This window comes from Populus trichocarpa, chromosome 3 (genome assembly GCF_000002775.5).
Source record: "Populus trichocarpa isolate Nisqually-1 chromosome 3, P.trichocarpa_v4.1, whole genome shotgun sequence".
Taxonomy (NCBI): Eukaryota; Viridiplantae; Streptophyta; class Magnoliopsida; order Malpighiales; family Salicaceae; genus Populus; species Populus trichocarpa.
Genome location: NC_037287.2, coordinates 9,348,011 through 9,375,535, shown reverse-complemented (window position 1 = coordinate 9,375,535; position 27,525 = coordinate 9,348,011). Strand labels below are relative to the sequence as shown.

At 33.6% G+C, this 27,525-nt stretch overlaps 1 protein-coding gene across 1 annotated transcript; it reads left to right on the top strand.

The window, feature by feature from the left end:
- Nucleotides 1-24,659: 24,659 nt before the first annotated feature.
- Nucleotides 24,660-26,905, top strand: LOC7478347 (trimethyltridecatetraene synthase). The gene is made up of 2 exons (XM_002303205.4): nucleotides 24,660-25,626; nucleotides 26,064-26,905. Exons 1-2 carry the CDS (start codon nucleotides 24,718-24,720, stop codon nucleotides 26,691-26,693), a joined length of 1,539 nt encoding a protein of 512 aa, XP_002303241.3. The 5' UTR covers nucleotides 24,660-24,717; the 3' UTR covers nucleotides 26,694-26,905.
- The last annotated feature ends 620 nt before the right edge of the window (nucleotides 26,906-27,525 follow it).

The following is a 27,525-nucleotide window of genomic DNA, read 5'->3' as shown; positions in this document are numbered from 1 at the left end:
TCTCCAATTACATCCTTTAATATGAGCTTTTTTATATAATATTATCCTCTAGTATTGGGTTAATGTCTTTTATCTTTTTTCTTTGCTTTCCAATTCTATCATTTAATAAGGGGTTTTTATTTCCTTTGGGATATTTTATCCTTTTTGTTTATCTTTTGTCTTTTTTTTTTCAATTTCATCTTTTATATGAGATTTTTATTAAATTTTATCCTTAAATATTGGGTTGATGGTAAATCTATTTTCATATTTTTATCATATAATAAAATAAAAAAAATTAATTCAACCAAATTTAGTCTTTAACTCGAGTCTTTAATTTGGCAAGTTGACTTGGATTAATCTGACTTATTTTTTTTTTTCCTTTGATATTTTTTTTAGACCAGCCTAGTGAATAAGGTCATGTTAAGGCAACTCTTACATGATTTAACTTACAACTCAGGCTAAATAAAGAGTTCTTATACCAAGTTTAATAAAAATATCAAAAATATTCTTAAAATTTTAATATTACTTTTTCATATCCAACCAACAAGAAATCATTTAATTCATGAGCCACATGAATACCAATTATTTATCTTGATTTATTCCGCTCACAGCAACAATACTTGATTTTTCAGCACATCAATCACGCAAAAGCAATTATCATACTTCCTGTTTAACAAAAAAAAAAAACTTCTTTTAATATAATGCAATGTATTTATCCTTGCTCGACTCAGTAAAAATACATTTTTTTAATATACATATGCTTGTATTATTTTAGAAAACACATGCATTTATTTTTTGTTATACAATCTCAATTTCTTTTAATTTTGTAGTAAGCGCTAGCAATGCATGCAAATTCTTTTTTGACGTTGTATAAAATAAAATGATCCGACCAGGTTAATGCATCGCGTGACAGCTTCCTAGTATACTACCAAATCATAAGCCTAAATGCATATTGGAATGCATGCATGACAAAAAGAAGAAAAGAAAAGGGGAAAACATTCAATTTGCTTGCTTTGAATTTTTTTCTCATTACTTTTTTTTATTATTATTATTAACATGGGTGTCCGGGCCAGCTTACGCGCACCTCGACTAATCCCATAAATCTTGAAGTTAATGACCATGTAAGACTCCAGTGACCATCTATTAGTAACCAGGGCTCGAACCTGAGATCACATGAGAGCAAACTCCTTGATCCTAAACTCTTACTGCACCACCAACTAGACTTTTTTCTCATTACTTGTTAAGCTCTATCTTGGTCACAAATTCTACCAGGGTTTCTATATACAATTATCTGAACCATAGTTTTAAAACCCGACCCGGTCATTGACCCGGTCGACCCTCCGGGTCACGGGTCAGATGGGTTGACCCGGGTTAACCCGGGTCAACCCAAAAAAACCTATAAAAAACAATATGGGGTAACTCTGTCATGTTTTAACTATTATGTGCTGTATGAGATGAATTGCAAGGCTAGTGCTCCTAAATTGATGTAGTACAGCACAGGAGAGAATAGTAGATTATATAAGGGATATATATTGTTGGAATGCGATGCAAATATTGCTATTTTTCTCCTTTCCCTTATTCTCAACTGAGTACTGGAAGATAGGGAGCCTCTTCATGAATCCATTTTGTGATTTATCAAAAACAGCCTAATCATTGTGACAAAAGTTGATTGTTGTCACTTCTTTCAAGATTTAATCAAACTCTGTCCAAAAGCAGTACAATTTCATAGTAGGCAAAGCTGGGGAAGAAAAAGGGGAAATGAAAATCTGTTCAACCAATTTATTCGAGTCAAGTTTTATTTGAAAATGAAAGAACAATAAGTTTATAATTTGAAGAAGAAAACGGAAAGGCAACTAAAAACATCTTACTTTTATGCACATCTGCAATATTACTTGATATACCGTAAAAACTACAAATCACTTGGGTTGTATTTGTGCAAAGAATCTTGTCTAAGCTATGTCAAGTCCAACTGAGTGATGTCAAACTTCTGTGGTTGATATCCCTGAGTGGAAGGTATATGAGCTACGTTGTAAATACATAGATGCCAGTTTGAGGTTGTCATATTTGTGTGACTGGTGGTGACTTAAATTGATATCATCGTGTGCTGGGGTGCTAGCTAGCTGGGCTTTCAGGGACATTTTCAACACTCATGCAAACCTATCCATGAGAATCGCTTAAATTTTTCAGAACAAGTTTGTTTTGAACAAACACTAAAATGATTTTTTGGAATAGCTTTGAAATTCCAAAAATTCTTCTTGAAAACAACCCCTTGTAAATAACCGAATCTTCTTCCACATAGCCTCATCCCCAAGGAAAACCCAAATTGAACACTTGGAGACATGATCAAACTGGGGGGCAATCCACCAAAACACATAAGGCTGGCTCTATAATTCCCCTTCTAAGAAAATAGAAAATGTTGGGTGAAGCTGAAGGTTTGTGGGTAAAGAAGTATGCTGATATTGTACCATCCAAGTGGTCAAGATCACAAGATATGACTCGAGTAAGCAAGAGCGAAAAGAGCCATCGAAGCTTACTATCAGAGACTTAAACTTTTGAGAAAAGGAAAACTAAATGAAGAAAAGAGGGCCTATATTTCTCAGGTAAGTATACATGCATATTGATCAAGATGCATTAATTTCATCCCTGATAGATAAGTGTCTCATCGTCACCTCTTTTTGAGCGGGCTGTTAAGTCCTCATCATTCAGATAGTGTGCTTTATAGCCCTATCTTCCTTCCTTTTCGAGTGCGCCTTATAGCCCTCAACCACCTTAGGTAGTGCGTTTTCTAACCCTACCTCATTTCGAGTGCGCCTTTGAGCCCTCGACCACTATAGGATGTGTGTTTTCCAGCCCTACCTATTTTTTAGTGCGTCTTCGAGCCCTCACCTCATGGTAGTGTGTTTTCTAACCATACCTCCTTTCGGCTGCGCTTTTGAGCCTTGGACCACTTTAGGTAGTACATTTTCCAACCCTACCTCTTTTGAGTGCGCCTTCGAGCCCTCACCTCATGGGTAGTGTATTTTCTAACCCTGCCTCATTTTGAGTGCGCCTTAGAGCCCTCGACCATCTTGGGTAGTGTGTTTTCTAACCCTGCCTCCTTTAGAGTGTGCCTTCGAGCCCTCACCTCATGGGTAGTGTATTTTCTAACCCTGCCTCCTTTTGAGTGCGCCTTAGAGCCCTCGACCACCTTGTGTAGTGTGTTTTATAACCCTACCTCCTTTCAAGTGCGCCTTTGAGCCCTCACTTCTCAGGTAGTGCGTTTTTTAACCCTGCCTCCTTTTGAGTGTGCTTTTCAGCCCTCGTTCCCCTTCGAGTCCTATCTCTTTTTGAACGCTCCTCTGAGCTTCCATCTCTTGAATAGTGCGTTTTGAACCCTATCATGTCGTCTCTTCAAGACATTTTATTTCACCTGGGTAGGTCACCTATCACAATCAGACTTCTTTGAAAACTCTTTTCATCTTTTATCTAGGTTGGTTGCCCATTACAATGAAACTACTTTGAGAAATCCTTGCATTTCTCACCACCTTTAAAATTTTTCCATTTGGGCCGGTTGCCCATTATAATGAAACCATTTTGAGAAATTCTCGCATTTCTCACCACCTTCAAAACCTTTCATCTGGGCAGGTCGCCCATTACAACAAGATCACTTTGAAAAATCTCTGTATTTTTCACCACTTTGAAAAATCTGTGTATTTTTCACCACTTTGAAAACTCTTTTCATTTTCCACCTAAGCAGGTCGCCCATTACAACAAGACCACTTTGAAAAATCTCTGCATTTTTCACCTCTTTGAAAAATCTTTGTATTTTTCACCTGGGCAGGTCGCCCTTTACAACAAGACCACTTTGAAAAATCTTCGTATTTTTCACCACTTTGAAATGTCTTTGTATTTTTCACTGTTTTGAAAAAATCTCCAAACAATCTTTGCGTTTTTCACCCGGGTAGGTCGCCCATTACAATAAGACCATCTCAAAAAACTTTTTAATTTTCTCTCGGTAGGTCACCCATGACAATTCGACCATTTTAAAATCTCTGAATTTTCAAAAGAAAAATCTTCCAGTTTTACTCTGAGTGCGCTCTCTAGCCCTCAAAGGATTCATCATTTCTCAATATGATGAGTCCATCATCTTTCATTCTTCTTTTTCTTTACAACGCTTACTACCTAAAGTCTCTTACGAGACTTTCTATCGTAAGCATTGTAAAGAGGGGGCAACTGTCATGACCCAATTCTGGGTTATTCCCAAAAATTCACTTTTTTTCAAAATAAAAATCAAAAAATAAAATAAAGGCTGGCAACGTGGAGAAAGCAGGCCGAGGAATCAAGCTGTATTTTTTTGAAGGAAATTCAAGGCCTAATTGTACCCCATTATGCCCAAAAATGGAGAAAAAAATGCAAATTCAAGGTCAAATTAAATGATTATTGGATGAATTTGCATAAAAATTAAGTCCAATGACATAATTAAATTTTTAATAGGCCAATTTGATTTAATCATGTGCCAAATTAAATTTTAATTATGTTTAAGAATTAATTTGGGTCCAATTGAAGGGTTTAATTAAGTGCAAGGACTTAATTATATTTTAAATGGGTCAAATTAATTTTATTTGAGGCTTAATTGGTGAAAAATTAAGATTGAGAGCCTAATTTGGGCTTAATTGAGAAGATTGGAATTTTAGGAGACCAAATTTAATTTTTACCAAGTTAATTGATTGAAATTAAGGGTCAAATTGCAAGAAAATTGAAGTTTCGGGATCAATTAGGGGCTAAATTGAAGAAATCCGGGACCAAGAACCATATCACAATAGGCACGTAACTTCGGGGCTCCAATTGAAGTTCATCAGGGGCTTAATTGAAAAAGTTTAGGGTCAATTAGAGGTTCAATTGAAAGAAATTTAAAGACGAAGGACTGAAATGAACTTTGGCCAAAATCAGAACTTTGGTACTATTTATCTTCTTCTTTAAATCTCTTAAATAACTGCTCAGATTACTTACTTTGCAGGTGCATTTAATACACCTAAAGTCCACCAAATTTAACTAAACTTGCACGAAAATGATTCTCTGCAGTTTCTGTACAGCTTCATGTCAATAGGTCAGTCTGAATGACAATTAATCGGTGCCGGCGCCGGCATAAACATGCCAACTTAGGCAGCTTTTTCTGCAGATTTGACAGTGCACCATGCCTACTTTGAGCCAACGGATGAGATCCTTCCCAACAAAATCAAGGGCTGAAATTTTACCCCGGTGTAGACGAGATTACCCTCTTTCACCGCCAATAAATAGAGGCTGATTTTATGGCCCGAGAGAGGATATATTTGGGTCCAAATTAAATAAGCCAAAAAATCAGCTTCTCCCCTGTTTTTCTTCCAGCCAACCTTCTCTCTTCTCTCTCTCTCTCCCGCTGCTTCTTCAGCCCTTGAAGACCCCACAGAAACATTCCTCCTCCACTAACAGACGACATCTTAGCCTACCCACGAACCCAAATCCTCACCGGCGATAGGCACAGCCACCGCGAGATCTTCCCTCTCCTCTCTGCAGATTCTCTTCTTCTGCATCTTTTTCTTTCTTCCTCCGCCACAAGCAGCCAACACTGCCACCATTCCTCCCCCGAACACCAGCTCCACCACAGGAAGCCAGCACGACCACCAACCGACCACCAAGCTGCCATCGCGACTCTCTCTCTCTTCTCTTTCCAGACTTTCTCTCTCCTCTGCAACGTTTTCTTCTTCTTCTCACAGCTGACTCCGGCCACCGTCACCTTAGCCGAATCCTCCTGAGCCACCGGCCAGACATCCTCAACACGTCAGAGACCCCCAAACCAGGCAACTTTCTCCTCCCTGCGTTGCCTCCTTCTTCGTCGAGGCCGCTGCATGCATAATTCATTTCTGCATGAAGCAGCAGAATAATTAACTTGCCTTTGGGCCGGGCCAGTTTTGGCCCAGCCCAAATGGCTGGGTCTAGCTCGCCTCATTTTTTTTTAAAAAAAAAAAAACAATATCCAAAAAATTTCAAAAATCATTTTAAAAAAATTGTGATTTTCTCAAATATTTTTCTACCAATTTTGTATAATATCGGGTTGTATTTTTACACTGTAAAATACAAATCCGGTATTAAAATACCCGGTTTTCTCCGAAACATTTCAAAAAAAATCAAAACACTTTAAAAAAAATTCTCAAAAACTTTTAAATCGATTTCCCTTTTCAAAAACAAAAAAAATGTTTTGTTTTCATGCATACGACCAAATCCTAAAAATTTTCCAAGCATATTTTCATAAAAAAATTTGCATCTTTTCCATGTTTTTTTTTTTAAAATCCAAAAATAGATATCATAACCAGTTTATGATTATCCATTAGGATTTGGCCAACATGTCAAAAATCTTTTTCCAATTTTTTTTTTAGGATTCAGATGTAGACTTTAATATTTGTGAGGTGTAAAATTACACGATAAAGTACACCCTCAAGTATTAAAGATACAAGGTGTAAAAATGCAATGCTAAAATTCAGACTTTAGATAGTTAGGATTTAACCTGATAAAGTAGAGATTCTCTCATGAAGAAAAATCTGCCTTGAGCCTTAGAAAAGACTAACGAATAGAAACCCGACTTAGAAAAAAACAATTAAACAACAATGCAGCTTACCTTAGGTAGGATGCACTGGGGGTGATGCGTCTTCCCCTTACATAACCAGTCCCTTACCCAGACTTTCGCAGACCATAGGTTCCTAGTGACCATAATACTAGGTGGCGACTCCTGAACCTTAATCATAATTTTATGATTAAAACCCTTTCCAACACACAACACCTCACACTAGGAGGCACGACAGAGAGCCTCCGTCGTCGCCAGACGATGTCGTGCCGGCTCGTGCGCCCCCGCGACAATATATAAACACGAACCCCTAACATGTAATTCTAATTGTATGATCATGGACATATCTAAACTAATTTCCTTGAGCCATCGAAATAAAATTAGATGATCAAATCTAGGTAGTTGTTACAAGTCTTCATATGTCTTTTATGAGCACCATGGTTATAGCCTTTTTCATCATTCTTTCTTCGTCTTGGATTATAAAATAGATTTTCCTATCTAAATTCCTACATTTTTAAATTACATAATATTTACATAATTGTATAAGAAACCTCGAGTTATATTCGAGGTGAATTAGATGAAAAGAAAACTAGAGAAAATACAGGACACACATTATTACAACCATTCAACTATAAATAATACAATCATATTGGTTTTTAATGTCCACAACCATTCATCATGCATAATAACATATTAATATGCATAATAAAAATTTTGCATGCTTCAATTCTAATTATTGGCTTTATGTGCAATTTTTAAAATAATATTTTTAACATTTAGAAATCCAATTTGATGATTTCCCAAACATAATAAATTTTATTTAATATAAATTTTCTTTGAAAAACAATTTTTAAAATTTAATAAGAAAATTAATCATATTAAAATTCTTATTAACATCCTAAACCATTTTAGGAACAATTAAATAAAATTTTAGGGCTTATAAGTCTCTCTTTATTTTAGAAAAACTATTTTTTAAAACATTATTTAATTAAATCCTAATCCAATTAGGATATAACAAAACACAAAAAATCTTGATTTTTTTAAAATCATGAGAGAAAAATTACTTTTTGCACATAAAATTAATTCAAAATTAACAACAATAATAATTAAAACTTGCAAACAACAACATTAATTGTCTAATGATGGATCCACTACCACTATTGGGTTTCTCGAAATATTTACTGGGAGCAAAAATGATAAATTAAAAAAATTTTAGGAGTCCTAAGTATCTTAATAGACAGATTGAGGTTGTTTAGGGTTTATACGAAGATTACTTGAATATCATATGTTCTTTTCGGATTTAAATATTTGCTTCGAGGTGGAGTTGTCGTAAACTACAAGTCATCCAAATGTTTAGCTTCTAATGGTAATCCACATGAACCACTAATGAGAAGTATCCTAAACCTTTTCAGGATAAATGGATTGTTATACTTTTGAGTGCTAGCTCTTTTCTTTTGTGTTTTAAGTTCTTTTTTTTATAATGTACTCTACTCACATCATACCTTCTCATTCCAAGAAATAAAAGGTATAACATTCTATTTATATAAAAAATTAAAAACCCTAAAAATAATAAAATATCAATTTGCCCCTTAAATAATATCACATATATTAATTAGGCTAATTTTAGACATCTATTCAATCAAGTCCTTTGATTGTTTATAGGTCTAGAATTGTAATCCCTTGTATAATATATATTTTAGTTCTCAATTTCTAAAATTTACTTAGAATCAAGTTACACTTGATTAATCATCCTATTTTAATCTTTTATCAATGGTTCTTATGTGTGTAACGCATTAGGTTTTCTAATAAGTTGACCCAAATATAAATCATAATCCTAAATAAAATAGGATTAAATAAATTAATTTTATTATCAATTCAACAATTGATTGATTTATATTTGAAGATCAAGTACAATGTCTAGCAATATGTCATGATTCCTCAAATATTAGAAAAGTCATAAGTGGTTTAAATTAACTTTTCAGTAACCAGTTTCCCAATATAATCATTATTCATTCATCAACAATGTTCCGATTTAAACATTATAGCATGCAGTGTGTCTATTATGTCATATCATGTTTCTTCTTAATACTATAGTCATTGATTTTTTTAATAAGATTTGAAACTCTTTACAAATATCATTCCATCTTGTGTAAAGATTTACAATAAAAACTATTTGAGAACAGATGAAATATTTTTCTTTAATTCTACTAGAGTGATGAATCATCTCTTAATTACTTAAATACCTTCATATAGTTTATGTTATACCCAATATCAACTAATTTATTACTCTTGATTAGAACAATGTATAGTATGATCAAAATATAATACTCTCTATATAAGATAACTTAATAATATCAAATCTAAGGATTTGATATATATATATATATATATGACCCCAGTTCCTTGTAAGAAAGTCCACTGTCCTTCAGGCACGGGATACCTTTTCATTTCGTGGTTCATCATTACATCCTAGCAGGGAACCGAAAGTCCATTTATGTATCCACAAACAAACAAGTATGTGGTTGTTAAGAGGAAAATAGTCAAACTGATTTAAGTTCTAAGATGAGAAATTAAGTTGCTTCAATCATATTCAAGTGGCCCATGGAACAAACCGGTGTGAGTTTCTTGACTCCAGTTCTTGCATTTCGACCTCAAGACTAGGATCTTCAAAAAGCTGTCGATAGGACCTTTGCCACATGCTGCTCCAACGCAACGCATGCTCTGTAAACCTATCAACCACCTTGGCCACAGCCTTCAAGGGATCTAGCCCCCTGTTTCCACCACCCTTTTCATATTCCGATTCAAGAGTGTATAGCTTCTCCCTGACATCAACCGACTGATCATGCTAAGACTTGAATCTGGAAACTTCTCTCTCGTTTTAAGAATCCATGAACCCTTAAATCTCTTCTGCTACAACGTCATTATGATTTGAAATTAACCAGGACCCGAGGTTTAATGGAAGAACCCAGATCACATCATTTTATAACATTACTATTTTCTCTACCCAGCATATATAGCAAGGTGCATGTGAGGTAAGAGCCGGCACCTATTCTTATGATCCCCATGACTAGCCCTGCTCCATTGTTTATGGAAATGATCTTTTCCATGGACCACACAAACCCTACAAGTTTAGTGCACGCTTGCTGTTTTAGTAACTATTGTTTTTAAAAGTATTTTTTTAAAATTAAATTAAAATAATATTACTTTATTTTATTTTTTATATTAATCTAAAAATCTAAAAATTAAAAATTAAAATAAAAAATAATTAAATTTTTACAAAATTACTTTTAATCGCAAAAAGTAAACGGGACTTTAATCATGACCAAGACCTATTGCATATTTATTTACGGTAAATAAAGACATGATAATTTGTTATTTAATTTTAAATTGTGTTGATTAATGTTTCAAAATAGAAGTGATATACACATAAAGAATATAAAAGTATTTTGTTATAAACATAGAAAAAATATATACGAAAAATATTTTAAAATGAAATTTATTTTTTAATAGAAAAGACAAAAAAGATATATTTCATGTATTCTATCTCACTATCTTGAAACATTAACTAAATGGACATTAAGGGAATGTTTGGGAATGCGGTTCAACTTGCATTCTCAAAAAATTTGAAATTTTTTTTTTTTGCTAAAATTTAATATGGTTTGTACATTTTGGATCGTTTTGATGTGCTGATGTCAAAAATAATTTTTAAAAAATGAAAAAATATCATTGGCATGTATTTTAACATGAAAAGTTATTTGAAAAGCACCCGTAACTACACTGTCAAACAAGCTCTAAATACCCTGCACGGAGACCGGCTTAAATCCTGGCTAAGATTAGCAATGAAGTCGATGCAAATAGACCATCCTATCAAAATACTAGCTATTGTCCAACTGCTATATGATGCCACCACTTTCAACGAAAGTTAATAAAAAATATTAAAATAGTATTTTTATATTGTGTAATTGAATGTTAAAAAATTATAAATATGATAAAATTATATTTTAAATTTATTTAAATATTTTAATAATAAACAACTAGTTTTAATCATATTTTTGTAAATAATTTATTATTATTTTTGAATTAAATACATAGTAATTAAAAAAACTATTCAAATTCAAATAAAAATTTATAATTTCCTTTAAGAATCATGTTAAAATTAAAGAGTAAGTAAATCTGGTAAATTGATTTTGAAGTGTAAAAAAAAAAAAACAAAGTAAAAAAAAAAGTCAGCAAAGGGCTAGGCCAACGCCTGACCCATGCACTCGAGTCTAAGGCTAGCACCTGACCCATACATGTGGGCCTGAGGCAAGGCTCTCGCACCTGAACCTGTTTTATTTTCTTTTATTAAGAAGGCAAACAACAATTTGTTCACCCCTTATTTAAAAAAAAAAACGTGATATGTGACAGGTCACCTATTACTTTTTATAAAATAGATGCATCCTCCAACACTCGAACCTGCAATCTCTAGGTTGTCACGCGCGATAAATTACCGAGTTGCAACTTTGATTTCTTGTAAAATGATTAAAAAAATATATTAAGGTGATTTGTTGTTAATATGTACATTAAAACACTATAAAGAACTCGAGTTCTTTTAGTGTAGTAGGTTAACTATGTAATTGGTTCATGCTTCATTGTGCGTTGGACAAAAAACAAAATCTAACACGTAAGAAAAATGTGTAGCGTTGCAAGTAAAATCTTTATTATGAACTCAAAATTTAATGTACAAAATAATTTTTTTTTCAAATATTAAGACGATGATATTTTCGATTGACCCGAGCTGACTTATCAGATCTATAACTCGAATCATGGATCCGATTGTGCTTAATAACATTGTTTTGCTAAAATAATTTTTATATAATTATATGATAATAAAAATATAAGCTATGCCAAATAAAATCTATTAAAAAAATGATTGGTTGTAAAAAGATTGTTAATATTATAAAATAATTGCTATACTTGAATTGAAAATAAAGTAAAAATTAAATGTTATTTAATAAAATTATTTCTAAAATATGTTCTTAATTAATTTAAAATATTGTTTATGTACCTCGTTTACACACACGCTCGTAAAAATCAAGGCATTTTGGACAAAAAATTTCCTCGTTAATTGGCTCCAACAAGTCCTACATTGTGACCATGTAATGTCTTGAGTAATTATGATAAGAGGGTTAACTCAACTAATTAGATTTGGGTTTGTTTTTTAATAATCATGGTTCGAGTTTTTTTAGGATTACTGGAGGCTTACATGATCATTAATTTTAAAATCCATAAAATTAATCGAGATACGTTCAAGTTAGCTCAAACATCCACGTGAATAAAAAAAAAATCTTGAGTAATTTCAAGCAGTGTATTTATCTGTAGTGATTTGGGCTAATGTCATGGGTTTTTTTAGGATGGCTTCAGCCACTTCAGCGGAAGAGCCTCTAACCATAGCGATTGACCCAAATTTGACTTTCACAGTGGGCTCGTATTTTTTAGCAAGTTCGTGAAAGGAACGGTGGGGAAGTGAACCTATTAGGTTGAAGTTTCCGATCATAGGCCATAGTTTTGGGCCTGGTGAAAGCTTTAGTTTACGGCGAAGGAGGCAGCAACAAATTAAGGAGGATCAGCACTGCGGTGGCAAGACCAGCAGCGGTATACGTAATCGCTGGTGGAGAAGGATTGTCCATTTATTGCGGTGGTTATGTCAAATTGGCAGTGGACAGGAGTGATAGGGTGATACGTTACTCGATTAGAGTTTTTACAAGCATTGTAATAATTGTTTTTATAGTGATTTTTATTTTAAAATATATTAAAGAAATTTTTTTATTTTTTTATATTAATATATTAAAACGTTCCAAAAAATATTAAAAAAAATTTCAAAATTTAAAAAAATGTTCTTCTGAAAGCGTTTCCAAGCAGCTCCATAGCAGAAATAACTGTTCTTGTGCAGTGTCACTTCAAAACGAAGTTAAATAAAGTTAAAAATTACTGGACTAGTGTCTGACTTGTTGGGAAATTTTTTACTAGAGGGGTGTTTGTGTTGTCTGTTCAGATCAGTGTTTTAAGACCCGGCCCGGCCCGGCGGGTCGACCCGGGCCTGTGGCTGGGCCGGGTCTAAGCAAAAAACAGGCTGGGAATTGGCCTGGCCAGACCCGGTCAACCCGGAGGGTCGACCCGGGACCCGGCCGGCCCGGCCAAACCCGACTGAGACCCGGGTTAATTTTTTTTGGGTTTTTTTGATGCCTCAATGTTCAGCTTTATATGCAGGAAAAATTCAGGAAAAATCTGGTAGTTCCTTCGCTAAAAGCTCCTACAAAAATAGAAGATTTTGATGCCTCAATGTTCAGCTTTATATGCAGGAAAAATTCAACAGATAGAGAACTATATTGACTATTCACCAAATAAATTTGCTTGTAGGTGAAGTGTTTGGTCAAAAGGGTTCAAACTTCAATTTGAGGGTTTCAAAGAACCAGTTTTCAAAGCATTCATTTTGCTTGCATGAATAATGACTTGTTTCACATGGGAAAGCAAAGTCTACCGATCCAGATTACCTGCCTTTGATCAGAAAGGGCTTGATTGGGCACGTAACGTAGGTTTTAGCTCTTAGCTCTGAATAAAAAGGATATTTATTGGCTCAAAAGGTGTTTAAGGGACTTTAAGACCATCACTAGTGCTTATAGATCAAGCTAAAGGCAATAATTGAGCAAGCTTCCTCCTCCCATCTTGTGGCAGAACTTCGTCCTCTATCCTCGAGAATGCACACTGTCTTCTTCACACCCTACTCTTACAATCAGTGCTTTGAGATTTTCAGAGCATTCCGCCTCCAGTGCATTCACCGATCCACTACCTGAGGCATCATTGGGTAGAGGGTTCGAACTCATGTTTGGAGTTCCTTCGAAGGTTATCCATCCAGCTTTAATCAAATGCATGAGCCTATTCTTGAAGGCACTACAAGTATAAATGTTGTGTCCCGTGGCGCCAGCATGGTACTCACAAGTGAGGTCGGGCTTATACCAGTTGGGGTAAGGTGGTTGCAGGGGTGTTAAGGATTCTGGAGCTATATACCCGATACTCAGTAGCTTTTGGTACATCTCATTTAAGGACAGCGATAATGGAGGTAGCTGTTCTTGAATTTTTTGGTGTTTGGTTTGAGGCTCAGGTTTTTTTGTGAGGAATGTAGGGTTGAGATTGATGTTGGAAATTTGAGGTGAAAGGGATGGAGTGTGGTATTTTTGAAATGGATTCTTCCTACCCCTATAACTACCCTCAACATGGTCAACCTATTTTCGTTTACCTTCGTAGCCCCCTTTTTCCACAGGTGCAGAGATTCTACCACTCTTTACTCCTTGCTCTATGAGTTCAGCTACTGCCACAGCGTTAGTAAATTGTTGGGCCGAACTACCCATCACATGCTCGTAGTATGGGTCCTTGAGCGTGTTGGCAAATAGAGTGACCATCTCTTTGTCCAAAAACGGGGGATGCACCTGAGCAGCTAGATCTCTCCATCTTTGAGCATATTCCCTTATGCTTTCTTTATCCCTTTTTTCAAGATTGGACAAGTTAGTTCTGTCAGGAGTGATGTCCATATTGTACTTGTATTGCTTCACAAAAGCATCCACCAAGTCTTTCCATTTGCGGATTTTGGTGTTGTCCAATCTCATGTACCAACTTAATGCCGCCCCACTTAAGCTATCCTGGAAAAAGTGCATTAGTAGTTTTTCATCGTGTACTCCTTCTGCCATTTTATTGCAATAGGATTTGAGATGAGTTATGGGGCATTATGTTCCAGTATATTTGATGAATTTAGGAACACGAAACTTTTTTGGGACAACTACATTTGGGACCAGACACATTTCTGGCACCCGTACTACATTGTACAAGTCTGCCCCTTCAATGGCTCTAATTCGGGCTTCCAGCGCTGCCATCTTATCTTGATCAATGCCATTAGATGACGTGGTCTTGTGGGACTCATTAGCAAATGGATCTATGATTGCAGGGGCGGGTACCGGTGGCATTGAGTGCACAGATGCTGGATTGTATGAAAGTTCTTGACCATTTTCACTTATTGTTTCTTCGGGTTGAGCTGTTGCCGAAGGCTGAACAAAAATAGCTGGCCAGTTGGAAGGACCTTCACCAGAGGCATTTCTAAGTGTTTGCTCGAGTAAGCTAGTGAGGCAAGCCACGCTTGCTTTCAGAGACTCTAACTCTTCTTGGAAATGGGCGTCATGGTGAGCACGCTCTTCATCTTCCATGTTTCTTGCTCGGAGTCGGGTGTTGTAGGCTCTTTGAGGACCTATATTTCAACATGTTGCATGTATGTATGTTATTTACAATGGATGGATGTATGTTTGTGGATGCAAATGTATGTAGATGCACATTGGGTATGAATGGCAAAAACCCATGCAAAATGAATATGTAGGGAGTTCATGCTCTAAGGAAGGTTCTAGGTCATTACATGATGGGTAGGCTTTCTACCTGGTCTTAAAAGGGTCTATAAATTGCCCAGTGACCACCTCACGTGAAGGCAGTATAGAGGTTTACAAGGAGTGGTTGGGGCACAATGTGACCGCCATTACCGAGTAAACACTTAGCTCATAGCTGGATGTTTCACGAATCTGAACCCCGACTGAAAGTCATGAGACAGACCGCTACTCCCCACCTAACCTAGAATTGGGTTTATTCGCAAAATGCATGCTAAAGCAGTAAAAATGTGTGCTAAATTTAAAAACCAACCAAAAGGCAAATAATCAAACAAACAAAGTTTAGTCCAACCAGACAAGTTATCCCCAGTGGAGTCGTCATCCTATCGCAGGGGTGCGTGAGCCGGTGCGACATCGTCTGGCGACGGCAGAGGCTATCTGTCGTGCCTCTTGGTGTGAGGTGTTGTGTGTTGGAAAGGGTTTTAATCATAAAATTATGATTAAGGTTCAGGAGTCGCCACCTAGTATTATGGTCACTAGGAACCTATGGTCTGCGAAAGTCTGGGTAAGGGACTGGTTGTGCAAGGGGAAGACGCATCACCCCCAGTGCACCCTACCTAAGGTAAGCTGCATTGTTGTTTGATTGTTTTTTTCTAAGTCGGGTTTCTATTCGTTAGTCTTTTCTAAGGCTCAAGGCAGATTTCTCTTCATGAGAGAGTCTCTACCTTATCAGGTTAAATCCTAACTACTCTAAAGTCTGAATTTTAGCATCCTATTTTTACACCTTGTATCTTTAATACTTGAGGGTGTACTTTATCGTGTAATTTTACACCTCACAAATATTAAAGTCTACATCTGGATCCTAAAAAAAATAGGAAAAAGATTTTTGACATGTTGGTCAAATCCTAATGGATAATCATAAACTGGTTATGATATCCATTTTTGGATTTTGTTTTTAAAACATGGAAAAGATGCAATTTTCTTTTGAAAATATTCTTGGAAAATTTTTAAGATTTGGCCGTATGCATGAAAAAAAAATATTTTTTTTTGTTTTTGAAAAGGGAAATCGATTTAAAAGTTTTTGAGATTTTTTTTAAAGTGTTTTGATTTTTTTTTGAAATGTTTCGGAGAAAACCGGGTATTTTAATACCGGATTTGTATTTTACAGTGTAAATATACAACCCGATATTATGCAAAATCGGTAGAAAAATATTTGAGAAAATCATAATTTTTTTAAAATGATTTTTGAAATTTTTTGGATATTTTTTTTTTAAAAAAAAAAAACAAAATGGGGGTCGGGCCAGACCCAGCCATTTGGGCTGGGCCAAAACTGGCCCGGCCCAAAGGCAAGTTAATTATTCTGCCACTACATACATAAATGAATTCTGCATGCAGCGGCCTCGACGAAGAAGGAGGCAACGCAGGGAGGAGAAAGTTGTCTGGTTTGGGGGTCTCTGACGTGCTGAGGATGTCTGGCCCGTGGCTCAGGAGGATTCGGCTGAGGTGACGGTGGCCGGAGTCAGCTGTGAGAAGAAGAAGAAAACATTGCAGAGGAGAGAGAAAGGCTGGAAGGAGAAGAGAGAGAGAGTCGCGGTGGTAGCTTGGTAGTCGGTTGGTGGTCGTGCTGGCTTCCTGTGGTGGAGCTGGTGTTCAGGGGAGGAATGGTGGTAGTGTTGGCCGCTTGTGGCGAAGGAAGAAAGAAAAAGATGCAGAAGAAGAGAATTTGCAGAGAGGAGAGAGAAGACCTCGTGGTGGCTGTGCCTATCGCCGGTGAGGATTTGGGTTCGTAGGGAGGCTGAGACGCCGTCTGTTGGTGGAGGAGGAATGTTTCTGTGGGGTCTTCAAGGGCTGAAGAAGCAGCGGGAGAGAGAGAGAGAAGAGAGAACGTTGGCTGGAAGAAAAACAGGGGAGAAGCTAATTTTTTGGCTTATTTTGGACCCGCTTTTCTCCTCTCTCATGCCATAAAATCAGCCTTTATTTATAGCCGGTGAAAGAGGGTAATCTCGTCTACACCGGGGTAAAATTTCAGCCCTTGATTCTGCTGGGAAGGATTGCATCCCTTGGCTCAAAGTAGTCATGGTGCACTGTCAAATCTGCAGAAAAAACTACCTGAGTTGGCATGTTTAGACCGGCGCTGGTGCCGATTAATTGTCATTCAGATTGACCTATTGACATGAAGCTGTAGAGAAACTGCAGAGGATCATTTTTGTGCAAGTTTGGTTAAATTTGGTGGACTTTAGGTGCATTAAATGCACCTGCAAAGTAGGTAACCTGAGCAGTTATTTAAGAGATTTAAAGAAGAAGATGAACAGTTCCAAAGTTCTGATTTTGGCCAAAGTTCATTTCAGCCCTCCCTCTTTAAATTTCTTTCAATTGAACCTCTAATTGACCCTAAAATTTTTCAATTAAGCCCCTGATGAACTTCAGTTGGAGCCCCGAAGTTACGCGCCTATTGCGATATGGTCCTTGGTCCCGGATTTCTTCAATTTAGCCCCTAATTAATCCCGAAACTTCAATTTTCTTGTAATTTGGCCCTTAATTTTAATCAATTAACTTGGTAAAAATTAAATTTGGTCTCCTAAAATTCCAATCTTCTCAATTAAGCCCAAATTAAGCTCCCAATCTTAATTTTTCACCACTTAAGCCTCAAATAAAATTAATTTGACCCATTTAAAGTATAATTAAGTCCTTGCACTTAATTAAATCCTTCAATTGGACCCAAATTAATTCTTAAACATAATTAAAATTTAATTTGGCCCATGATTAAATCAAATTGGCCTATTAAAAATTTAATTATGTCATTGGACTTAATTTTTATGCAAATTCATCCAATAATCATTTAATTTGACCTTGAATTTGCATTTTTTTTCTCTATTTTTGGGCATAATAGGGTACAATTAGGCCTTGAATTTCCTCCAAAAAAATACAGCTTGATTCCTCGGCCTGCTTTCTCCACGTTGCCAGCCTTTATTTTATTTTTTGATTTTTATTTTGAAAAAAAGTGAATTTTTGGGGAATAACCCAGAATTGGGTTATGACATATATAATTGTTATGTATGATATATCACTACTGCCATGGAACGGGACTTAATTAAAATAATAAATCCCTTATTAATATATTAAGTACATGTTGAGAACATGATTTTTTTTCCTTCCAACTTTATATGTATAAAACCATATTTATATTAATTGATACTCAAGGTCATCATTAATCCAATATGTTTAATGCTATAAAATTGGATCCTATTCAACTAACTTATATGATTTGGATGAGTTACTTATGATCATATATGATTAGAGGTAGTTGTTAGACGAAACATATATGATATATTTAGACAAAGAGTTGTCACCTAACTAATCTAGGAGTCATATAAAGATGTGATTGATAAGTTATGTTATCTACCTAATTTAATTTATTTTGATTTGTTGAGTTACTTAAGGTTATATAAATTAAATAAGATTCTAGCCCACTAGAAGATCTAAGTGAGATTTCTCAAATTAATACTAAGAACTATTAATTTGCAGGAAAATAGTGGGAGATCAAATTATGATTAAAGTCCTTATCTAAATTTGGTTATAAATATTTATACATGAAACTAATAATCTCTATCTTTACATAAATATGTTAACAAATTACCATGAGTAAAAATAAATATATCGTTACGTAGCATAATTGATGATAATAAATTGACCAACCAAGTTTCTTGGACTGGTACTAAAATGTGAGAATTGTTCTCAAACAAGAAAGGATGTTCTATGTTCTTGAAAATTAAATTTCTCATGTCTTTGATGAGGATGATAATAACAAAGTTAGGACTGATTATAAGCATCATATTGATGACAATGAGCAGGCTATACGTGTGATGTTAGCCACTATGTCACTTGAACTTCAAACATAGCATAGTAATATGGATGCCCATATAATAATTATGCATCTCAAAGAGTTATTTGATGCAAGGAGTAGGATTGAGAGGCATGAGACCTTTAAGGAATTGTTGCATTGTAAGATGGCAGAGGGTTTCTCGATGAACACCCATGTGTTGAGGATAATTGGTTATTTTAAGAAATTAGGTCAGTTGGGCTTTGTCATGGATAATAAATTAAATATTTACTTGATTTTACAATTCAAGTATAAAAGCCTACTTGGAGCATCAAGAATGACAAGAAAAATTGTCATCATTGTCGCAATGAGAGCCATTATAGGAGAATTAAATCGTACTACAAAAATTAACTTGCAACAATAAATGCTAAAAAGCATAAATCCATATATATATATATATATATAAACAACGTCAAACAACGATATCAGAAAAAGAAAATAAGATAAAAAAAAATGTCAACCCTTATTAACTTTTCAAATCATGAATCACGTTATCATATCGGAAGCACTATACATGAAAAAAATCATGAAGCCTAATCCCTAAAAAATGAAACATTAAAGGATAAAATAAAAAAAATACATAAAAAATAAAAAGTATCAATTGAAAGAATGAAGGTTAAAATCAAAATAAAGAATAAATTAAATGGCAACAACAAATTTTCATTTTGAGAGTTAAATTGAAAAGAACAAAAACATTAACAGAAGAAGAAAAAAAGTCAAAAAATAAGGACTAAAATGAAAAAAAAAAAACAATAACAACACACTATCAACTTGAATTAAAGGATGAAATTAAAAACAATAAAGCTTTTACAAGAGGATTAAGGAAAAAAATAAATCATAAGAATAAAGATCAAATTGAAAACATCAATACATGATAAAAGATTAAACATGTAGAATTTTTCAACTTGATTTTTTACATAAAAGAAATTGTAAATGAAAATCAAAAAGCTTATGCATGCATCGAAATAAATAAATCACGAACCATTGTGTAAATAAATGAATTAAAATGTCATTAACGATAAATAAAAACATAATTGAAAATATTGAGAGATAAATATAGATCAAGATATTTACTATCGCAATATGGATCATTTAACTTGATGTGTTTAATGAATTTGTTTATTAAAATCAATTTGTAATAGAAATTGACACACCCCAAAATTAATTGAATAAAATAAAAAAAATATTATGCAAGGCTGAACATATTAAAAATATTATAAAAAATAAATATTTAATATATATAAAATATAAAAAAATTAATGATGAATCATATTAACTTCTTACAAAATTAAACACACCCAATATAATAAAAAATAATCATTATTTAAAAAAGGATAAATAAGCCAAAATAAATCAAAGAAAAGAGGTATTAATTAAAAAGTTATTTTAAAAAAGACACATAAGAAAATGTATTAATTAGAAAAAAAATCATATTTTTTTAAAAAAGAAATGAGATCATATGTTGCGCCCCTGTTAAGCTAGGTCAAACACGTAGCCCTGCAAAAAGGGCCGCATAAGGGCTTACATGGTTAGGTCATTGCATGGGGGCCTTTATTTTTTTCTTAAGTTACATGTCACCCCCCCTAATTGTTTTAAAAAAAAATAGATGATGCATTGTTTGGAGTTCCCTAAAATCTAGCAATTAGCTGGTCAGAAAAACAAGGTTGCTATTTTGTTTTTACCTAAAAACTTATTTTCAAATTATTTTTGACATAAAACACCCTGGAACCTTGGTAAATCAATCTATGGCCCCTAAAGACACAAAAATAGCTCCAAAATCCAAAACCAACTCGAAACAAAAAATGTTCCCGAGTTTAGATATGTTTTTGTACTGTTTTCAAGGTAAAAAAAAACACATAATCTTAACTTCCCTCATCATACGGAACTATTTGACACAAAAATAAACTGTTTTGGTGGTTGAAATCATCTTCAACAACTTTCTCTCTCTACACTAGAACTTGAAATAACTCATCTCTTATCCACTGAAAAAGAACTGAAAAAAAGAAGAAAATAAAGTTTGGTACCAAAATTAAATTTTTTAAAATTAGAGGGATCAATTACCTAATAAATAAAAAATATAAGGAACTAAAACGAACTTTTCAAACCATTTAAAAGACACCACCCATTTTTATTATTTTTGTTTCACTTCAATTCTGTGTTTTTCAATTAAATTCAACTTTCTAAAAAAATATGGGATTGAATTTTAATTTGGTTAAAAATGAGTCAATTATGCAAAATAAGAATTTGAGAATCAAAATTGAAAATTTTTAATAAATTTACTTTTGAAATCCATGAGAAAATAAATAGTAATGAACTATGAAAACATTATATTAAAACCTCGTTCTCTTTTATTTTGTACTATAATATAATATAAACTCGGGGTAGTAATTAAAAATGATTACTTTGTTCGGAAAGAAAATTAAAAAATAAAAATGACTTAAACTTGCTCCAACAACCATATATTATTAAAATACTCGCTGTCATGGATCACATTGGCATCCTCACTTTCAGAAAAGATGCTCTCCACCAGTGATTATTCATCCGTTGACTAGGTTGACTGAAGTTAATTTAACAACCTTTTCTGATGGATATAAAATCTGTGGGTTACCTGGGATCCAGCGATCTAGAGTCTTGGATAAATTTTAAATAATTAAAATTCGGGTTTATAATTAACCTGTTAAATCTGAGTGCTCCGTTAAATTAACCTGAAACTCAGGTGATGGATATAACTTGAGTGAGATTAGATTTTTTTATTTTAATTTTTTTTAATAAATTTAAAAAATATAAAATTAATTTATAAATATTTGATCTTGAATATTTTTTTATAGCTTATATTCTTGCAAACACCTTCACTGCAATTCTCATAAAATGTTTTTAATTTTTTTTATGTGGGATAGCTATATATATAAACTATGGAATATTTCTTAATTTTTCCATGTAAAATAACTGTGTGTGTGTGTATATATATATAATATTAAAATTTTAAATAATTTTCTTTTGATTATTAATGAATTAATCTTGATTAACAACCCAGATGGAGTTTAATAATTATACTTTTTATTATTAAAACGTGAACGAGTCAATGGTGAAGTCTGCTCACCTCTTTCCTTGAACTAACCAAGAACATCATAGGCAAAATTCTCAAAATAAAATACATCAAAAACCCCATGTCGTTTTCTTTTGTTTGATCATTAAAATGCCTTGTGCTTGGCTCGCTTCTCGGAAAACATCCCCTCTACTTTTCGATTTTCCCTCTTCACCGGAAACAATGACTTGGTTTTCTTTGTTATTCTCTCGAGCTATCATTGACTAAAACCCAGATGCCCAGAAAATACGACGAAGATGCTATCCCTCAATATTGTCTTCCCCCAAAACACCACATAAAATTCCTGATAATTAAGTATTGCAGCTAACAAGAATGTTATGAAATCTTGCAGAATGTAAACTTAAATCTAATAATTGGATTAAATGTTATGTTTATTTTCGTCAAAAGATTATTCGTCTTAGTATGAGTTTCTTCTTGAGTTTAAACATATCAATCTAATTTATAAACATATTTTATTAACATTAATTCTTGTTGATTTATATCAAAATATTATTTTTGATTTTTAAAAGACTAACCATAAAAAACAAAAAACTCATACAAAGCATGTAAAACTTAAAAAAAAAAACAAAACTGAACTATTATTTATAAAGATCATAGTGAGAAATCGTTTCGAAATGTGGTTCAACCCGTGTTTTTTAAAAAGATAATTTTAAAAAAAATTAATTTTTTTTATGTTTTTGGATTGTTTTGATGTGCTGATATCAAAAATAATTTTTTAAAAATAAAAAAAATATTATTTTAATATATTTTTAAACTAAAAAAACTTTGAACTGTAACTATAATCTCAAACAGACTCTGATAATGATTATTGAGGGTACAATGCCCCATGCTCCTTGTAATTTCCATGAAATGTCATATGTGAATGGCCATGACTACTTGGCGTATCCATAAAATTTATATTAAATTGTCATATCTATGGATTGTTAATTCAACTAACAGTCAACATTACTAGTTTTACAAGTAGATGCTGAGTGCTGACCACACTGAACTTTCTCGTTTTTTTCTTTCCATGGAGCAACAGATACAACTCTCATGGAGTTGGTTCAAATTCGAGTATGATGACTCGAACGTCTATATATTCCACTAAATTGAATTTTCTAATATATAATTTAAATTCAATGCTTTTCTATGAAATGGCTTAAATAGCTTGTTGAACTCAAATTATAAGCCAAATTAAGAGTGCATTTGTCAAGATTCATAAAAACAAATTAATTTTGAGTAAAACTGCTTTTATAGAACTTTTGTAAGTTACCCTTCGAATTTTGAGTTAAACAATTTTGCTTTCGGGTAAGTTTATTTTCCATTCAAATCTAAAGTAATTTCTTGATTTAAGTGAAGTTACTTCTAATCATACTTGGGAGATTTTTTTCCCCATAATTTCAAAAATAAAAAAAGGGTAAAATTTTCTCATTTCTCTCTCCTATTCTCCCAACCAATTTTATTTTTTTTGAAAAAAAAAAACACATCTTTCTCCTCTTCATATTATCCTGTCCCATTTTCTCATTTCACCTAATAACTCTCGGTATTCATGCACGATCCAAGCTTTTAAGGAGAGCTTTAAATTGGGTTTACCTCGATTTTATTTTTCTTATTTATTTTAAATATGTTTTTTTATGTAAAATAAGAAATTATGTTTATTAAATACATTTTTTAAAATTAGAAAATAAAAATCTTATTTGAATTACATTGAAAATAACAAAAGAAGTGAACACAAAAATCAGTTGAGTCAAATAAGTTCATTATTCTTTTATAGTGAAGAATTTTGAAAATAAATTTTTGACGTGTTCAATTTTTTAGAGAATAGAGAAATAAAAAAAAATGTACATCTTTAGGAAAATGATTTTCATTTTTAATTAGTGAATATATATTCTAGTTCTTAAATGATTTCACAAAAATCAGTTGAGTCAAATGAGTCAAATGATTTTCGTTTTCAGAAACACGTGAAAATTCTAGTAAAGTAAATACAACCGGAAATTTAGTTTTTTTCGTACCATTTCAATAAATAAGTTATCCTAAATATAATTTTTTATTTAAAAATTTTAACAAAATAATATTATTTAAAACAAAATTGATAAAATAGCACACCTTTTATTTTAATGCGCTTTATAAATATAATATTTAATAAATATTATTATTTTTAAACATGATAAAATAATTATAGCGTTTCAGTTGAGCAATATTTAAACATGGTGTGTTTGAAAAACACATGTTGTGTTTTTGAAATGCAACATGTTATGAAATTTAAATGTTTTTTCAAATTAATTAAATTAATTAAATTGATGGGGCAATTCAAAACCATAATATTTAATTAATATTATTCAGAAATATAACATAATTAAATGTCATAGTTCTAACGTAATATTAATTAAATGTCATAAAACAAAGATATTAATTTAATATGTTATTTTATAAAAAAATTATTTTTATGTTAATTCAGTATATCTTTTTTAATATACTAATTGCACAATTTTCCCCTAATTAACGACTGAACTGAGCATGAAAGACCACAAATATTATTTGTCGAAATGCCTCTTTAACAAAGCTCGTGGGGGCCATGGTTGTTGAGAATGGGCGCCCAAGCTTCTCGACCTTTCGCTTACCAACTCTTAGCTTGTCCTACTGGGCTCTTAGGGACAGCAACAGTGCCAACTAGTCATGAAGAAATCCAAAATTTCCTGAGACAAATCTCTACGATAAATACCTGCATCACCTCATGCTATTTTTATCACCGCAAATCTTTCTTTACCTCCAACACAACCCACCAACAAGCAAAATGGAGACTCCTACTTGGATGTCCTATGCATTTGCATGGCTTGCCACTGTATCCCTTATCCTGCTAGCCAGCCGTCTCCGCCGCCGCAAGCTCAACCCACCACCAGGCCCAAAATCCTGGCCGATAATTGGAAACCTCAATCTCATAGGCGAACTCCCCCACCGTTCCCTCCATGCCCTCTCCCAAAAATATGGCCCCCTCATGCAAGTCAAATTTGGATCATTCCCAGTTGTTGTTGGCTCTTCTGTTGAAATGGCAAAAACCATCCTCAAAACCCACGATGTTATCTTCTCTGGCCGCCCCAAAACAGCTGCAGGCAAATACACCACCTATAATTACTCGGATATTACATGGTCTCCATACGGACCTTATTGGCGTCAAGCACGTAAAATGTGCTTAATGGAACTTTTTAGTGCTAAGCGCCTTGAGTCGTACGAGTACATTCGTGTAGAGGAGTTGAGAGCACTCCTTAAAACTCTTAACAAATCAAGTGGCAGGCCTATTAATCTGAAAGATCACCTTGCAGATGTGAGTCTTAACGTAATTAGTCGTATGGTGTTAGGGAAGAAATACACAGTCAAGAGTTCCGAGAATGAGAAGGAGATAGTAACACCAGAGGAATTCAAAGAAATGCTTGATGAGTTGTTCTTGCTTAATGGGGTGTTGGATATCGGTGACTCGATCCCTTGGATTGCTTTCTTAGATTTGCAAGGTTACATTAAGAGAATGAAGACTTTATCCAAGAAGTTTGACAAGTTTATGGAGCATGTGTTGGATGAACACGAAGCTAGGAGAAAGGAAGACAAGAACTGGGAGCCCAAGGATATGGTTGATGTCCTTTTGCAGCTTGCTTCTGATCCTAATCTTGAGATCAAGCTTGAAAGACATGGAGTGAAGGCATTTTCACAGGTACTATGTTTTAACTAATAAATTTATTATAAGTTGCTCATTCTTTAATCACGCCAGTTGACTCTCAGGTATACAGTTGCCTCAATCGCTCTAATTATCTTCGCCCATTTTCTTTTGGTTCACACCAATATATCTGAATTTCCTTTTTAAGTTATCCCATCAATAAAAAATCAGATGGGATAATGCCCACTACCCTTCTTATTACAACTTGAAAATTCTTGATAAAGGGTACACTTGCGGGTGTGAGATGCACATGTGTTCATCCAATTCGTGGATGTCCAACACTCAAAACTCAAAAGTCATCCTAGAGTTGCTTTGTGAATTTTTAATATTTGGAATTGACTAATCAATTAATTATATACCGTCCAACACTCAAAAGTGGTCCTAGCATCTTTCTCTTGTACTTGCAAGTAAAGTTCGTTTTTCTCGATTCTCAGGACTTGATTGCCGGTGGAACTGAAAGCTCCGCAGTGACCGTGGAATGGGGAATTTCAGAGATCTTGAGAAAGCCAGAAGTTTTTGAGAAAGCAACAGAAGAGCTGGATAGGGTAATTGGAAGAGAAAGATGGGTGGAAGAGAAAGACATGGTTAATTTGCCATACATCTATGCCATTGCTAAGGAGGTTATGCGCTTGCACCCTGTGGCACCAATGCTTGTGCCTAGAGCAGCACGTGAAGATATCAACATCAATGGTTACGACATTAAAAAAGGCTCCCGAGTACTTGTTAATGTGTGGACCATAGGGAGAGATCCCAAAGTATGGGACAAACCTGATGAATTTTTCCCAGAGAGATTCATTGGTAATTCTATTGATGTTAGAGGTCATGATTATGAGCTATTGCCATTTGGAGCTGGAAGAAGGATGTGTCCTGGATATCCTTTAGGACTAAAGGTAATTCAAGCAACTTTGTCAAATCTTCTTCATGGATTTAAATGGAGATTGCCTGATGGCCAGAAGAAGGATGACTTGAACATGGACGAAATTTTTGGGCTTTCTACACCCAAAAAATACCCTCTTGTTGCTGTTGCCGAACCTCGTCTTCCAGCTCATGTTTACCCCAAGTGATTATATCTTGCTTCAAGGAAGGATATTCTTCAAAAAATTGATGTTGGGGTTTCAACATCTTCTATGTTATGATCATTGTATTGTTCTTGCAGAACTTTGTCGGCACTTTTATGGTAAAAGATGTATTGTATTTGTATCTTTAATCCCTATCAATAATGTAATGTGTTTCCCTTTCTTATAATATTAATATACGATTCTGTTCCTGTTTTTTACCTTTTAATTTGTTGGGAGATTTTCGAGGCTTTTTTTTATCAAAGGAAATTTCGAAGGCCGGAAACGCATTTATACATCCAGTGAGAAGATAAAGCAGGCCCAAAGGTAAAGGGATGAGTTTTAAGTGGGATGAGAATGGATAAATAGTACTATTACTTAATCTAAATCTATTAGAGTACAGATTTTATATACTCAAACCTGACTTAGTCGGATTTTATGTATCTATCTTGGCATCCTTGATTTGACTCTAATTATAATATTTATATAAATATATTTTTGTTATTAATAAAAATTTATTTATTAATATTCATATAATATTAAATTAATGAATCTAATATTTGATTTATAAATCTAAAGTAAAGATAAAGTATTGATGAACTTCTTGAATCAAATAATCTCTTTATTTCTTTAAATGTGAAGGTATATTATTCTTCAGTTATAGAATCAATTGTACTTTTTTATTTGGAACCTTTTCAACTTAGAGTACAGTCATTTAGAGTAAAACATATATTGACTAGTATTTACTATTTTTCCAACATTTCATTGAAAAAATCTTAATTCAAACAACTCTGAACTTCTAGTTTATCTTCTCTATTAATGTATCTTATAGCCAAGTATA